This window comes from Equus asinus, chromosome 23 (genome assembly GCF_041296235.1).
Source record: "Equus asinus isolate D_3611 breed Donkey chromosome 23, EquAss-T2T_v2, whole genome shotgun sequence".
Lineage (NCBI taxonomy): Eukaryota > Metazoa > Chordata > Mammalia > Perissodactyla > Equidae > Equus > Equus asinus.
The window spans coordinates 31,934,491-31,952,420 of record NC_091812.1 but is presented as its reverse complement, the minus strand read 5'-3'; the positions used below and the strand labels follow the sequence as shown (position 1 = coordinate 31,952,420).

At 39.3% G+C, this 17,930-nt stretch overlaps 1 protein-coding gene across 3 annotated transcripts in view; it reads right to left on the bottom strand.

Annotated features, from left to right (window-relative positions):
• Positions 1-17,930, bottom strand: part of CEMIP2 (cell migration inducing hyaluronidase 2) — a 72,377-nt gene that overhangs the window by 15,735 nt on the left and 38,712 nt on the right. For all 3 annotated transcript variants that reach the window (XM_014848870.3, XM_014848861.3, XM_070495479.1), the window contains exons 12-18: positions 17,325-17,413; positions 13,239-13,370; positions 12,090-12,125; positions 10,710-10,865; positions 8,305-8,482; positions 5,599-5,814; positions 1,868-2,076 (exon numbers count right to left, since the gene is read on the bottom strand). In XM_014848870.3, coding sequence (XP_014704356.3) covers positions 1,868-2,076; positions 5,599-5,814; positions 8,305-8,482; positions 10,710-10,865; positions 12,090-12,125; positions 13,239-13,370; positions 17,325-17,413 — 1,016 coding nt within the window. The remainder of the gene's footprint in view (positions 1-1,867; positions 2,077-5,598; positions 5,815-8,304; positions 8,483-10,709; positions 10,866-12,089; positions 12,126-13,238; positions 13,371-17,324; positions 17,414-17,930) is intronic.

The window sequence follows — 17,930 nt, the reverse complement described above, 5'->3', positions numbered from 1 at the left end:
AGGGGAGGGAGTAGTTAAATAGATTTTGTGTATCTATATGCTCAGAAAACATTTGAGAGTGGGGAGAGAGAATACTATATAAATATTTATAGTGCCTCACTTTGATTAGGATACTTATAGGTTATTTCAATTTTCTTTATGTTTTTCTGTATTTTCCTTATTTTGTTTAATGAATAAGTACAGCTTTTATAACTTCTAAAGCGTTATTTTCAGAAGCGGCACTATGACACAATCTATGACCTCTCTATAATAATTATTAAATTTGGAAAAAAAAATTGTTCATCTCTTCCTCTTGCCTCTGCCCATGATGTAATTTTTACAAACTTCTAAACTAATTAAACAAGGAAAGTTTGACTGAACTTCAAGCCCATGTGAATCTTTGAAACTTCTGGGCTCAGCTTCTTTTCACTTTAAAACATTTTTACTTGCTCAGTATTTGCTCAAAGGTCACGTGTGGGACCTATGGAACCCTGCATACCATCTGATTGTACTATCTCGTCCGAGATTCGTAACCTGCCAGATGTACCTTTTGGGATTACTGCTCATTCTTGGACAGTTCTCCTTGGGCCTCTCTGACAATCATTTGCTTCTTTCACTGACTTCTCTGCAGCTCACTGATGAGAGTGATAATACCGGATGGGGCTTTTAAAAACCTCAGCCTGGACACAACGTGGACTAAGAATTGGAAGCGGGGAGACCGTGTAGGAGGCTGCTCCAGGGATCCAGCCAAGAGAGGGTGATGGCCTGAACTCAGTCACAAGAGGTGGGGGTGGAAAGAAGCGGAGAGATGTGAACGACATTAAGGAGATAGAACCAGCAGGGTTTGATCACTGAGCAGATGGAGAGATGAGCGAAAAGGAAGAGTCAAGGATGAGTCCTTGATTTTTGGACTTTTAGGATTTTTGTCTTGGTTGACTTAGTAAGTGGGGGTATGACTCTCCAGCAAGGGCACAGAGAAGCAGCAGCAAGTGTAATAGGAAAACAGCAATGGTTCAGTTTAGAGCATGTGCTGAAGGCCTAACTCTCACAGAATAAGGGCATCAGCCACCATGATCTTCACCCATCCTTGGAAGTGACCTACTTAAAGCTGAATTCCTACATGTCTTATGTCCACCTCTGTTAGTTTCAATTGGGTGCTTTAAGATCATTCTGACAAGTGGAGCTTTATGATCAGTCAGGTGAACAAGCCTTTTCAATTCACTTGAGTTTACTGATTACTTGAGTTTTTTCTCTCTGTATACTGTGAACTCCTAGAGGGCAAGTATTTTTCTCATTCATCATTATATGAACTGCCACACAGTAAATGTTTGAATAAATTAATGTGAAAACAGAGTCTTTGCTTGAAAGTGCTACAAGGACAGACAACAGAGAAATCAAGAAGGAACAGAAAGATGGTTTCAGGCAGGGGCTGTAAATACCTAGCATTCATGCCACAACTCTTCCATCTCTTGCCCACAGCAGACATTCCTAATCAATCACACCACTCTCTCCTGTCAAGTCTACACTTGGCCTCAAAACTCTTATCATTTGCCAAGTAGCCAAGAACTCAGAACACCAGATAAAACTTCTTCCCAACCTAGCAATGGGGAATTAAACTATTCAGCAGACTGTATTAAAACGTACTGTTAAACGGCTTTCTGCACACAATACCTTGACCATAGAGAAAAATAAGTGCTTTTAAAAATGACAGCATTCAATTTGCATAATCTCTTAATTCCATCAACATAAAATATACAGCCTCCACACAAGGGGAGCGAAGTATATGAAACTGGCATTCTTTCCTTGCTACAAAGAAGATATGTTATTATTTTTCTCCACTAAATTACTACTCGCTCAACTATTTGAAATAACAGCAATAGAAACATACTTGTTGAAGTTTATGAGGTATAGAAAAGCAATCTTGGGTGCCGGCCCATTCCAGTGGACGGTGTAGCCCTTCTCCAGCATGATCACAGGCTGGTACTGTGGAAAGGCGGCCTTCTGGTTGATGCCCCGGAGCACCATAGGGGAGGATGGATACTCATCTCGTGCGACGGTCATAGTCAGGTTCTGAGTGCTCCATGTCTGCACGTAAACCTTCAAAAGAATAATTAAGAATTAAAGGGAAGAGAATGAAAATTTAAATAGCTAAATAAACATTTCCAACACAAACGCAAATGTCTGTACTTTCAAAGGAGAGATTCTGTGATCTATGCCAGAGTAAATGAGCAGGGGCCAACTTCATCCTAGGCTACACTTACAATGAAGCCTGCTTTAACTGAAATGGGAAAAACAGACCATGCGTTCTGCGAGCCAAGATCCTCATCATCTCTTCCACCACAACTGGCCAGCTTATTCATCAGAATATGAAACTTTTGTGGCTTATATTGCTTGTCAAAGAAATTCCTCAATCTGAAGAACACGCGTACAAAATATTGGTAAATTAATGTGAAAACTGATACTCTCTAGTCAAATCTGAGACACTTTCCTCTAAAACAAGAGATGGAAAATTTAAATATCTTAGAGCTTCAGCTCTCAATTTTCCATGACCTACATCAGCCCAAGAAGTCATTTTTCACCCACTCAAAAAAAAAAAAAAGTTATAAAGTGCTCTGCAAAACTGGAAAAACATATTAACCTAAGACAAATTTGAGAAGTCCTGAACTTATTCCAGTGGCATTTGAGCCCTTTTCTGTGCCAAAACAAAACCTTCCCCAAAGAACAAACCTCAGAATGATTTCCTAAAACGAATCAGTATGCTGTAACAGAATTCCCCAGGAGTATTAATACATTTGCAAAATATTGCATTTAATCCACAGTACTTCTCTACTTTTCTGTTTCTGTCATTTCTACAGTTTTGTCCATATTGATTCCACAATCACACATCCTGTGAGCCAGAAAATTTCTTAACTCTCATTCATGTTTGACTACTTCAATATACTACTCTTCTCTACTGACAATTAAAGATTTAAAATAAAGAGACAGGAAATATATATTTTGAGACTACTTCATTTAAATATATATGTTTAATATATATTACATATTATTTATTTAAATGTTTATATTTAACCTATAATTATATAAATTAATAAAATATATATTATTATAATATATAGTTACATATAAATATAGGTTATATATAATAGGCTACATATACATATATATGTGTGTGTATATACATATATACATCTATCTCCTGCCTTCTTCCAAATCCAAGAAGGATCTGAGGTGGCACATGTAACCTGAGTTCTCTTTACATTACCCCCTTTTTTCCTGAGCACCTTTATCCCTGGGTCAGGAGAGAGCAGACATTCGATTAAAATATATTTACAAATAGCTAAATGATGATTATTCTATCTTCAGATCCAGTCGCTTGTCTTTTGCCTAAAAATGTATTATACATTATCTAAGTTACATTACATATTATTATATATTATCTAAGTATTATTATACATTATAGCGTACTATATGTTATCTAAGATAACATGTTATACATTATCAAAGTAATAACAAATGGCTGCAGATCTGGGCTCCCAGCCCAAACTCCAAATTCTCAGGAGAAAATTTCTGACCTATGGTCCTGCCATTCCCAGAGGCTCCTGGGAAGTATTAGATGACTTCTTTCTTTCTTCATCGCTATATAAAAAATAGAATTACTACTCTAGTTTGTAAGATAGAAGGATCAGATTCACATTCTCACATATATTAGAAATCCAAAGAGTTTACAGACATACATAGTAATTTTAACTATATATAAATTTTATATAAAATTTTCAAAGATAACGTTTGCATTAGTGAGCACACACAGCTTTAAGACACATACACCACTGAATACACATGGCTAGCAAGAGATTTAACTAAAACTGTAGCTACAAAAGGACTACAAGCTCTTTGTTTTTGTTTTAATTGCAGAATTTCTATAGCTTCCTAGGTATTGGGTCAACTTAATTTTAGGGAAGAAAGTCTGATTAAGAATAAAAGGAATGGAAAAAAGAAATCACATTTTAAACCACCTTTTTTCTTCTTCATTTTACTACAGTTAATTCTCCATCCATTCCTTGTCCCTCTCAGAACTTAAGTATGACCTTTTTTTTTTTTGCTCACAGGAATGAGAAATCCCACAACAGAGAAGTTAATACTCCATTAAAATAAACCAGAAAATCTCTGCAATCTGTATCCTTCTTAAGCCCTTTGTTTTGTCTATAGACAAGAATCTTTTTGAAGTTGTTTTTTGTTTTCTTTTAATCTCAGCATCGGCATTCTTTAGCAGTTATGATTCAAAGTCAGAGGAGCAGTGAGGAATTCTGCTCCAAGGAACTCCCACTATAGAAGGCTTAGCGGGTAGAAACCACACACAACTCAGAGGCTGAACAAGCTGAAGAGCAGGAGCCCAGGCACACACCCGTGACAGGCAAAGCAGCCAGGGCTCAGCAGAGGGGCTGCATCACAGAACTGTCCTCGCCCAGAAGAACCCACCCTGCAAATAAGAGCATTGAGCACCAAGCCTTTCCTGCCTTTGGGACTGTCAGAGCCCAAGCCCCTTGGAAGACCCCCGCTCTTCCCCCAGTTCTCCTCTCCGTGCTCTAATTATCCTTTTCCTTTGTTCCTTCATCTCCCTTGAGGTCTACTACTAAATCCTACCATTTAATTCTCTCAAATAAGGAAACAAAATTTTGCCCCCTTCAAAACTCTGCACAACTGGTACTTCTGTTCTGTAATCTCCTCCATCCATCCAAATATCACTATTAAAATCATCTTTGCAACTTAGAATCCTGCTCCTCAAATGATACTAATTGCAGCAAGCACTTCACTATGGGCCAGGCCACAAGCTGAATGCTTTACGTATATTCACGCATTCTATCTTCACAACAGCCTCGTACAGAGGAACTAGTGTTATCCTCATTGTGAGTAGTTAACTCATATGGAAGGAAATAATGAAGCCAGGATTCAAACCCAGGTGGTCTGGCTCCAGCATCTGTGCTCTTAACATCTACCTCCCAAATTAGTCCATCCACTTAGACTGGGCATCGAGCTAATAAACACGCACCGGCTTAATGTTTTCAAAGAGGTGTTTTCCGATCTATATCATCCCCTTCATATTTTCATAGATATTATATCATAATTTGAAGAACTTCCTTGGATTCTTTCCTTGTCCAGTCATTTCCAGTTCCTAGCTCTGTCTCTGGGAACATCTCACTTTCCACGTGACCTATTGATATTTTGCCTCAAAAGGCAGATCCCCTGATTCAATAGAGATAATGACCCTGAAAGCAAAGAAGAAAACTCTCAGGGGACAAGGCTGTAGTGTGGCAAGAAAACCAGGCCTAAGACTCAGGAAATAGGGGTTCTCACCCCAACTATATGCAAACCATATTTAAACAAGGGTACATCATCTCACCTCTTTTGACCCACTCTTCCACTTGTTAAACTGGTCTGGAGTGGGGGAGTTTTGCATAAAATTCTATGAGTCCATGATTCCTAATGAATTTTTTTTTTCCCTAAAGAAAAACCATGCTTTGGAAAGTCTCAATCATACTGAAGAGCTGAAGACTTCTCCTCAGAGAAACAGCGCCGTCAGGAGGTGCAAGGAGTCGGGCATCACACTGCCTTCTGGCCTACCTGGGCATAGTTCCCACTGCAGATCACTGCGTTCCATTTGGTCATGTTGACACAGCTTGGATGGCGGATCAGGTAGTTGTCCATTCTTCCCACGTAAGCATCCTTGTAGCCTGTCACAGAGCCATCAACATCATGGAATATGGAGTTCTTATCACCATCCAGCTCACAATCTTCAAACCAGGGGCCGGGTTTTCCAAAGAAGACATTCAGAGAGACCTGACAGCAGTGAAAAACAAGGACATCGCAAAATGAGGGCTCCTGCCATCTTACCCAGCATCCTCTGCACGGATCCAACTGCATATCCATTACATTACAAATCCATTAGCGCTTTCATCTTCAGGCAGTTCTGAGTTACGGTTCACAGTTGTCACCACAGTACCCAATCAATCAAAGTTTTCAATTAATTATGATATGCTCCAGGAGAAAAAATTCCCAAAGCCTTGTGAAGTTCAAGCAGCAAATGTTAAAATTCATCTTTAGTATTTCCCTTTGTTTCCACTTAAAAATTACTACCTGCTCTCCAGAAAAAAACTAGTCTGTGGTAAGAGAAATCAGAACAGTCGTGGAAAGGGGAACGATGCAGTCACACATATTGGTTAAAAATTATAAACTGTACACTTAAGATCTACGCGTTTCCCTCTATGCAAATTATCTCAAGTAAATAAAGATCCATTATTAGTTCTATCTTAAGAGCTACAAATTTTATTTCATTCCAAATGTTATAGTTATTTCATCATGACTTCCCTCACTAAAAAATAAGCAGAGTTCAAAACTGAAACACAGTCTAAGTGTCGCCTCAGTATGGCTGAGTGACCACCGGACTCATTAGAATCTGCTGAAAAGTGAAAGTTGCCTTCTCTCTCCTCAACACAGACCAAGCGCAACTCAGTGATTTTCACGTCAAGTAGAGTTAATATACAGGCTTTATTGAACACAAAGTACACAGCCACAAAGCCGGCTGCAGGTAACGTGTTTTACTGTCTTTTGCTGCTTCTTATTAACGGTAAATTTACTAATGTCATTCAAGCCACGCAGATCCACCTCTAAAATGCTCGTATGCACTCACCACCTTGGGATGTTCGAAAATCAACTGGACATGTAAATGATAAGCAACTCAACGTGAAATTGGTGATGACTGGGACAAGTGGCTCTAGATTCTTAGTTCTAGGCTTTCTTCTCTTGTCCCCTGTACCTCCTGTGTTTAAATCTAAGAGAAGTTTAGGGCCTATTTTCCACCTTTTTGGGTGGAACACATTTGGCAAACTGTCCCTTTATGAACTGTTCCCAGAGCATCGCCACCATACACAAGTCCAGGCTGACGATTCCCTTAGGCTGTTAGAATTCTAGAATTCTTGGGTTGGCCCCATAGCTGAGTGGTTAAGTTTGTGCACACTGCTTCAGCGGCCCAGGGTTTGCCGGTTTGGATCCTGGGCACAGACCTATGCACCACTTATCAAGCCATGCTATGGCGGCATCCCACATAGAAAAACTAGAATGACCTACAACTAGGATATCCAACTATGCACTGGGGCTTTGGGCGGGGGGGGGGGGGGGGGGGGGGAGGACAAGAGAAAGATTGGCAATGGATTTTAGCTCCGGGCCAATCTTCCTCACCAAAAAGCATAAAAAAAAGAATTCTAGAATTCTACAACACATGCAACATCTAACAAACTGCCTCAGTATGCCCACATCTGTGGTCACTAAACTCTCTGCTTGAGGAGGTCCTTGTGAGTGGTATGCAAACAGCCAGCCTCCTGCTGGACCACTGATCTGAGACCTGCTCTATTCATTCACATGGGAAGCTATGTATAGTACGGCTCTTCCGCTTCCCTGGAGTCACGTGACCTGAAAGAGAAGCAGCCAACCAAGCTGCCATCCCCCTTTGCACCTCTGCCCCATGCCTCAGCTAGTCTAGAAAACCAGATAGAGTCTTTGGTAAACTATCCCAAGTCCTATTTTAAATTGGGCAACCACAGAGTTTGCCTGTGGACATGAATGAGAGAACTATGAGCCACTTTCCAGTTGTGGCTGCCTGTGAGAGGAGGGAGCGAGATGGTCGGAGCCTCAGTCTCTCTATGCCACTGTCACCTTGGAACCGGCAGGATGGGAGGAGGCTGGGCGGATGTGATCAGATTGTCCCGTGTATTCAGGGTAAAGGGGGACTGGTGAAACCACTATGAAAACTATTTCTGTAGGCTACTGCACTGTAAACAATTATTTCTAAGTATTCTTTGCAATCTTCCTAAAAACCTTTCAATAATTTATATCAGAAATAACCCAATTTTTTTTTTATACCACCAAAGTATTGCTCTTCTTTCCAAACCTTTTATCCTCTAGTGACCCAGAAGAATATGCCCAGATAAGTGAACTAAGAGGCAGAACGCAAATCTCTTCATGGATTATGACACTGAACTTCTTGTTCTTATGAAACTCTACAATCTCCATCCCTGTGCTGTCCCTTTAAGTCATTTTCCCTTTCAAGCTATCATTTGAATATCAAAAATACCCCAGGTCACATGGGACTCCTGTTTCCACCTTGAGCTCACCGGGACAGAGTACACGGAATCACGAGCTGCCTTTGTATGTACTGCTCCTCCCACTCATACTCAGTATGACTCCCTTGTGTTTTTGTCTTGTCTTTGAGAATGTGCTAGCCCTCCTTCTCCCGCCATAGTCACTCTGGAGGAACCATAACAACAGACTTACATGTGGACCAAACTTCACAAGGGAGATGTTGTTTCTGGGGGTTATCTGCCAGGAATTCTTCATGAGGAAGCCAACGGCACTGGTATACCGATCTGGAGTTGGCACATATTTCTTGAAAGTGCACTTGGTGAGATGAATGGGCCCATCATAAATCTGAAAGCCTCTAATTGGGAAAGTCCTGTTGAAATACAAGATTTTGTTTAATGCACATGGGCCCATCCCCTTAACAGCGCTTCACTCACATATTTGTTTTATAAATACTGTTGCATAACCCATACGCACTAAGCACAATTCTAGGAAACAGTGGTAACCAAGACAAGATCCCTGATCAAACGAAACATATGCTGTAGCAGGAAAGGCAACAAGAAAAGCAAAGGATAATTTCAGATAATAAGTCCTATGGAGACCATAAGACGCAGTAATACAACCGATTGCAGAGGAGAGAGATGCTATTTTGGATACAACGGAGGCCTCTCTGAAGAGGTGACTTTTGCTTCCTTGAATCAACTCAGTTAAGACCTTTTATTTGGTAACCTATATACTTTAATTTTGGTTCCAAAGTCTCTAGCATGAGAACAAAAGACAAATCTGTGCTTAAACAGAGAACTTCCTTTCAAGCCACTAAATGATAGTAATGAGGTGAAATGATATACTCAAAAGTATAAAAGGATAAGTCCTCAAGGCTTACTATGTCAAAGGGGTAGCTAGATTGAGAAATGCACCTTATTCATTTTCCTCCTTTCTGTTCAAAGACAAACTCCTTCATCCACTAATCATATATCATTAACCATAATTAATGGACAAAACCCATAACAATCTGGATCCCTCAGACTTCTCCCCTATTAAACTCTTTAATGGCATTGCAGAGAATTTCTATAGCAACTAACTAGTTCACAACTTGGCAGTGTTTTATAATCAAAGCATATATGCTAGCGAGAAAATCAAACAGCCTGGTTAAAAACGTATGCATCTTGATGTATGTCTAAGGATATATCCCAAAATGGTTCTCTCTCATAGAAAAGGTTGTAAAGATACAGTAAAATAAAAACTGGATCCATTGGCCAATGAGGAATCTTTGTTTTGGAAAATCCTCCTTAGCAAAGCAGCAGCAAGCATCTTGCAATAAAACTGGGAGCCAATATAAAATAAAAAGAAAGGACTTGAATTGGCCGCCATCCTACTATAGCCCATAACCCAACCAATATAGTTTTTTCCCCCCTAATCTATGTATTAGAAGAGGCAGCAATAGCCCAATGGTTAAGAGCACAGCATTGAAGCCAAACTAACAGGGTTTGAATCCCACTTCTGCTACTCATTTATAAAGCTAGAGGATGACAGTACCTACATCATCTGACTTTGTGAGGACTGAGTGAATAATAAAGGGTTTTAGAACAGGGCCTGATACATCATAACCAGGAAGTTCCCTCCTAGTGGCTTCCATGGTCTCAGAAGAGATCGACAGAGCGCATAGCACACAATGACGCTCAACATTTCCTAACGACAAGCAGGGGGGAGAGGAGCTAAGCAGGGGTAACTCTTTGCCAGAAGCTAGTAAAGCCCTTCCGCCAACCCTCACCCCTGTTCCTCAAGGCTAACAGCCTGTTTGCCCCATTCCCCTGACCTGTCCTAGCCCCATGTCCAGATACAGCGTACAACTTCAAGGGAATTGATGCTTGACGAACTCTGACAGCAGCTCTGATATAAGGCCCCTAGAACACTAATATTTCTCTACCTGGTTTCCTCACAAGTAAAATAAGGACAAGCCCAAACCGAGTCTCAGAGCTGAGGTATGGATTCATTAGTTAATAGTTCCCTAAATACTCTGAAGAATCTTTCTAGTGCATTTCTGTTTTAATGACTGCGATTCTTTTGGCAGAAAACATGCCAACGTCTACCCCCAAACCCCTTCAACATCTAAAACACTGTTTGTTCTACAGCTGTGGTTAGGTTTTGAGTCAGTTTTGGCATCTATCAACTCTTATTTTCTAGGACTGTTTTCAATAGGTAATATCCTTTTTCCAGTGGCTATTTCTGAAAACCAACATCAAAACTTGAGGGAGAACTGACCTAATGTCATAGTTTATGGTTTGGCAACTTTCTGTGGCTCAAGAAAGAAAAAAAAATCATCACCAGTTTATATAAGGCCTTGCAGAAGGAATGAGAAACAAGCTATGTTCCTTTGTTATAAAACTGATAATGAAATCCATGAAGTGTTTAAGAATTAACGTTCCAGAATTCCAGAGGATAACACATACAATAGTAATAATAATAATAGTAATAAGACAACGTGGGAAAAGTGTCACAATGGAAACCAATCCATCCAGGATTATTATAGAAACTTCCATAAGGGTTAGGTTTCCATGTATCATTTAAATTTAACACTCTACTGCTAAGGCAATGCTTACCGGTTCCTGGGTAGCGTCCGAGGTTTCTGGTCTATTCCTCCAGTGCCTACGTACTTGTTCTGACCACCCTGAAAGCCGTAATTCCTGCTCTCCCCAACAAAGAGAGATTCAGATACCTCCTGGCTGGAACCTTCATCACTTGGGAAGCTTCCATCACTGTTAAAATGAGAATAATCCTTAACCACACATCTCTAGAAAATTTAAACTGCTCCTCAAATGAAGGCAAGCTACAACTTAAAAAGCTAAAAATTCAAAGCAGCCAGGAGCTTTGCATAACAGGTAGTACCAAGCCATTAAAAGGTGCTTCGAAACTGTGAATACGCCTCTTATAGATTAACATGTGGTTTGCAAATTAGAAAGAAAGAAATGAAATTTAATTTAGCACCAACAACTGTTTTAGTCTTGGGCAACAATACTGCAAATGGGGAGAATGAACTTCCCCTAAAAACAACAATTAGACGACAAGTGTGTTCAATATAGCAACAAGGATAACTGTCATCTGGAGAAAAATATATAACATAAAAAGTTCAGTTCTTGGGGCCAGCCCTGTGGCTGACTGGTTAAGTTGGGGGTGCTCTGCTTCGGCAGCCTGGGGTTCACAGGTTCGGATCCAGGGCACAGACCTATAACACTTGTCAGCCATGCTGTGGCAGTGACCCACATATAAAATAGAGGCAGACTGGCACAGATATTAGCTCAGGGCAACTCTTCCTCAGCAAAAAAAATAAATAAAATTCAGTTCTTAAAGACCATTGCAAAATTAGACCAGCTTCTAAAAAAGAAAATATTTAGGGGCCGCCTCTGTGGCTGAGTGGTTAAGTTCACATGCTCCACTGCGGCGGCCCAGGGTTCAGATCCTGGGCGCGGACATGGCACCGCTCCTCAGGCCATGTTGAGGCGGCGTCCCACATCCCACAACTAGAAAGACATGCAACTAAGATATACAACTGCATACAGGTGGGGTTTGGGGAGATATAGCAGGAAAAAAAAAAAAAGAAGATTGGCAACGGTTGTTAGCCCAGGTGCCAAAAGAAAAGAAAATATTTGATCTGCTCTCAATTTTTACTCCCTTCTTCTGTACTCCTCTACTTTTTAAGACCTTAGTTTAAAGCTCAAGTGTTTTCTTCCAAGGAAAAAACATGATGGGCCTACCCTTCCATGGAATTCTAGTTATACTAACCCACTACTTTGATATGAACTCAATTAATCAATAAAAATGTATTTTTGGCTCTCTAGTGGTTTCAGGAAGTGGTATGAATATTTTTTAATGCTGATAAATGATATAACTTTCCTGTGTTATGCAGACAAAAAGAATATCAAGGGTTATTTTATCTTACAGCTTTAAATAATCAGATAAGTATTTTTAAAGTAACTACAAACCTCGCAAAGGTCAGTCCTATTCCATTATCTGCAAATCTGTAAGAGAAAAGAGAATGAGGGAACGTTCTAATTTATCACATCATGTAAGAAGAGAATTCTCTCAGTATTTAACTCTCACGAAATCCAGGAGGTTCTAACAATGTTTACTCTCCGAGAGCACAAAATAAGTCTCACTTCCCAGTAACTAAAAGCACAGACTCCACAGCGAAGGCCCCTGGTTTGTATCTCGGCTTGGCCAATTACCAGCTGTGTGACCTTGGGCAAGTCACTCAACCTGTCTCTCCCTCAGTTTTCTCACCTATTAGTTGAAATAATAATATAATGTTCCTCACAGGATACTTGAGAGCATTAAACATACTAATTAATTTTAACCATTTAGTGCCAGGCATCTACTAAGCAGCACTGAAATGTTAGCTATAATTATTATTTTCCTAATTATTTAAAAAACCATTAGATCATGGTATTCTCATAAAAACTCTTCAACATTAATACCCAAGCTACTTTTATAAATGTAATACAATATCAGTTTTTTTGCACAGTAAAAGTCGGAGATGATGGTAAAATGCCAAGAAGCTGATGTCAGTGTCAGCCAGAAAAAAAACGCTTTTCTAGACTTGAGAACACCTAATCTTAGCTGAACATACATCAGACTTTTCCCAAAATTATATAAATGGAAAAGAGGTGAGATGCTTACTGCCTCGAGTCATGTTAAGACATAAGTCAACAGACTTATTAAGGCAGAATTCACAACTTTTGTTTTGAATGGCAGTGGAAGAGCATCAAAAAAATTCTGAGCTTCCAAGAGGAAGGAGAAAAACTCCAGGTAGTTCCAAAATCTTTATTTAGCTCTCTGACATAGACCATGTTTGTTATAGAAAGTTACATTCCCAGTTTCTGTTCAATCTCATCAAAAACCTCTCATGTCACCAGACAAGTTCAGTTCCAATAAAAGCAGCAGAATGAGACGATTCCAAACATTTGCAGTCTGTTAACACTAGCAGACTTCCTCAGAGCTTGTCCTGCCTATTAGTAATAATAACAGGATTCCAGAAACCACCACTGTACTTTCAGTCTACTGGGTTTTTAAAAGTAGCCTTAAAAAATAAATCCAACAGCGTCATCAGATAATAACTTGTAGAGAATACCTACGCTGAATTCTGAACAACAATGTCTCCCCCTCTGACCCACGCTCCGTTGTCATTATTTTTAAAAGCAATGAGCCTGTCAATTACAGCAGCAACACGTGGCTTTTCAGGGTCTGCATCCTGATGGGGCCGAAACCTTGAGGTTGAAAAAAAACAAAAAACACAGGACTTCTAAAGAAAGTAATAAGGTAATAGAAATCAGCTACTTACAATTGTAAGCCTAAATGTCAAAAAGCAGGATTTCAATTTGACCAAAACCAAAACAAAACAAAAATCTTGAGACACATTTAATTATTTGTATTTCAAATATTGAAAAACAAATTACATTTATTTACACAGGTTTCCAGAGAATTGCTTTCATATCTTAGTTATTTTTTTTAAATCAACTTATAGAATGGGCTCTGCAGAACATTCTAGGCACTAAGACCATTTCAAAAAGAAAAACCAGAAGACAAACAAAAGCCCTCAGACCAGGAAATCTGGCACATTTTCATAAATTCTTCAGCTGTATGATACTAATACAAACTTACTGAATATATCAATCACATATTTCAACATACATGTATGTGACCTGGAGTATTGTTTGAGTTGTGTGCTGGTGAAATGTTTTAGATATAGAGATAAAACTGGATACAATAGCTTAAAAATGTCTAAATTTAAAATAGATTGTATTTCATTGACTTGTTAATTATGAAGACTAAATTTTACCTTTTCTTTCTCTTCCTTCTAAAATACTTACAAGGACCTAGTGAAAAGGTCAAAAAATTGGTGTCAAAAACTGTCCACTATAACAACTCAAATAAATAATTCCATAAGGCCACCTATTTAAAAAAAGATCATTGCTATCTTAATCTTACATGGCTGGGGGGGAGAGGAGGGAAGAAAAACTAGATAGCTTTTCAAAAACTACTTCAGCAGGTTGACTTTCAATCATATGGTCAGGAAATATCATTTGTACAAAGGCTACTACCACAGTTGCTGGTACACAGTAGGTGCTCACTAAATGTGCATGATGGGAGAAGAAGCTACACACAGAGAACAGCAGGGGCAAAGGTCCTCCGGCATGAGTGAGCTTGGCACATTCAAGAAACAAGCAAGTTGGCTGGAGAGTAAGAAGCACGGGGGAGCCGACGGAGAGGTGGGCCTGTGCCAGGCAGGGATGTGGTTCTCTATTCTAAATGCAACGGGAAAGGCAGAGAATAGAATGGTGGTTGCCAGGGGCTGTGGGCAAGGGAGAAATGGAGAGGTGATGGTCAAGGGTACAAAGTTTTAGTTACACAAGATAAATAAATTCTAGAGATTTACTATACAGCATAGTGCCGACAGCTAACACATCTGCATTGTGGACTTAAAATTTGCTAAAAGAGTAGATCTTATAAGTGTTCTGACCACAAAACATTAAAAATTTTTAAAAATTTAAAAAATAATAACAGTAGAAGAGGTGGGAGGAAACTTTGGGAGGTGGTAGATATGTCTATGGCCTTGATGGTGGTGATGGTTTCACCGGTGTATACTTATCCTCAAATTCATCGAGTTACATACAATAAATATGCACAACTCTTTACATGCTGCTCATACCTGAATAAAGTGGGTGGATAAATAAAAAGATAAATAAATAAGTGTGATGGAAAGTCATCGGAAACATGGAATCAGGGAAGTGATGTGACCGGATTTCCTTTTTTTTATTAACTGCTCTCTAGCTGATACTTGGTGAAAGAATTGTAGAGAATGGACTACAAGGAGATCAGTGTGGAAAGCGTCATGTGCACCCCTAGATTGTGTATACGCCCCTTACACTAAACAGCTCAGACCTAAGGGGTAAAAAGTCTGACTCAGCCATCACCCACTCTTCTGGCATTGTAGTGGCTGCCAGACAGCTTTGCAGTCATTACATAATATCAAGCAGATGGAAGAGTTCTGGAAAGGAAACTACACAATATTCTGGGGGAAAAAAAAAAAGGCCAAAAAAAAGTACCATAAAGAAGCATCTGATTCTCTCCCGTAGCCACCTCATTTTTTCTCAAATTCCTATCCATACAAATCAGTCATTGACCATTTGCCTGGATACCCTTTCTTTCCCTCCCTCTTTCCCACTTCCCTCTAACTGTAGAAAATTCAGTTAACTTTCCCAGTTTTTCCTCATGCTCATTTAGGAGCTTTAAGCTCACTTCCCAACCCTTCCTTAATTGTCCGCTGCTTTAAATGTACTGGTTGGTTCACGCGCCATTTTACTCTTTTGGATGAAATTTCCCAATCTCAAACCGAGAGCTTTCTTTAGTTAAAAGTTCTGATTTCTCGATTCCCGTAATTGCACATGTTGAGGATACAAGGAGAGGCTCATCTGATTAGCTATTGAGTCAACTTCCCCTTTGATGAACAGACTTAGTATCTTCTGGATCCCATGAGCCTGACATTTAATTCACAGGCTGGCTTATTACTCATTTGTGTTAGAATTCTATCATTTTTACTCACGTCTGGACTGCATGAATGCACGTGGGCATACTCTATATACTAGTTTATATAAAATTAAATGTATATACCAGCTGTCAAAATGTCATATCGCTCCTCTTCTATAATCGGTCCTTTTCAATAACAACTTCCAAATAGAGTCTAATTCCTTACCAATATGTATGCATTTATAAACTAGAAAATCATGGAAAAATTACCATTATCATAATATCATATAAACACACTTGGTAAAGAACTTCAGAGGCCATTATGGATAAATTGGTTTATTGTCAAGTCTAACTAAAATATCAACAGATTTTGAAAGATAGTTTCTCATCCATCTATTCAAACACACACACATAATTTTTTAAGGCAGGGAAGAGAGTCAATTGTGCTGTGTTTAAGGATTTTTCTGTTAATATGAACAGAAAGCACACATTACTGGTACACATTTCTAGTTCTACCAGTCACAAGAAACTCTTAAACAGCAGCAGTGACCTTCTAGCAAAGATTTTTTTGTTTTGTCACTTAACATTCTCTTCTTGCTTCATAATTGGTTGTCATCTATATGCTTTTTCTTATCTCCTCTATTTTTCCATTTCATATCTTGCTCAGCTATCAGGTGTCCAGTACCCTGCATTTCATTTTTAGAATGCCCACAATTCCCCAGCTTCTCAAATGCTATCTGATCATCGCTTTACAACATTTCAGACTCAGCTTGACCTTTAAGGAATCCTGATGAGTAATTTTACTACCTATAGTTTCCCAGTTTTCTCCTGACCTCATGCCTTTTTACTGTGTCGCAAGGATCCTGCCTCACACTTAAGTCAACTCACTGACCTACAGTGTAGCTCCTACCTTATGTCCTTGTGAACAACAGGGTCTGGTGTCCTCTTCTTAAGAGTCTATTAACAGAGCCAATTAAATCTAGCACCCTTTCAAATCCCTAAGTTGGTCAAGGAACTTGAAGTACAAAACAACAACAACATGTACAGTTTCTACTGAACATGACCTTAAGTTGCCATCTTTTCCAGGAAATTGTATTTCCAGTGGGTACATTTTATTTATTTTGGCTCATACATAGCATGTGAAAGAACTTTGGTGAAATGCTGATCCATACCCCAATCACATTTTGTGGTTATAAAGGAGAGCAACACAGAGTCCAGCTATGACGTAAATCTGAGACTACAAAGGACCAAACCAGAACTAGCTTGATCATCAAGTTGGAGACATTTTCCCTTTGAAATAGATTTTGACCACTAACAATGAATCCTACATGCCTTGGTTTTCAGGGATTACACTAAAACAGCTTAGCTCACCTTGTTTTTCAATGAATCATATTCTACTTTAGGCCAAATTAGGACGTTCTTCAGCATATCTCTCTTTCTTTCTCTTTCTGCAACTCTCTCTAACACCAACTTACAACTGGGAAAAACATCAACTTCTTTGGCATCTCAAGAAGATAAAAAGCCCAGCCCCAGAACCTAGAACTGCAGAATAAGTGTTTTTCCAAAACCCTCCTACAAATTTTGAAAACTTTGGTTTAAACGTGTTACTGGAGAAAAGAGCACAATGGCTTAATCCAGGAAATTTTGCTTTCGCAAGATATGGCTTGAGCGTGATTTAAAAGGACCGGCTCTACCTTGCACTGTTATCCAAACACAGGTATTCCCTTGGGTCAGCAGCACTAGCGGTGGTTGTTTTGACACCTTTGTCAATAAATAAGCCAGCCTGGAAAATATAATAATGGACTGAAATGAATATGAATCCCAAGTTACATCTACATACATAATGATTCACGAAAATAAGTTTTAGCTTATCATGTCTACCAAAAAAAAAGAGAGGGAAGGAATAAACAGCAAAGCAAAGCAATTATGAAAACAATTACTTTCCTGGATATTTTTTTAATTTTACTCATTTGGTCTTTCAGCAAATATTTGTCGAGTGCCTACCTAGTAGTGGGCACCAAACATATACATGAACAAGAAAACCATGGTCTTTGTTGTTATTGACACACAAACTGGCAGGAAGACAATCAAATAAACAATTACAATCCAACACGATAAGCATGTGATAAAGGAAGGAGATGAGGCTTTGACCGCACACGAGGAAGCATCAAGATGAGAACTTCTGCCAAGGTGGGAGTGAGAGGATTCAGGGACTGTCTCCTAAAAGTGCCCTGCTACAGCTGAAACTTGAAGGATGATGGGGAGGAATTAACCACACAAAAGAAGGGGTTAGGGACAAA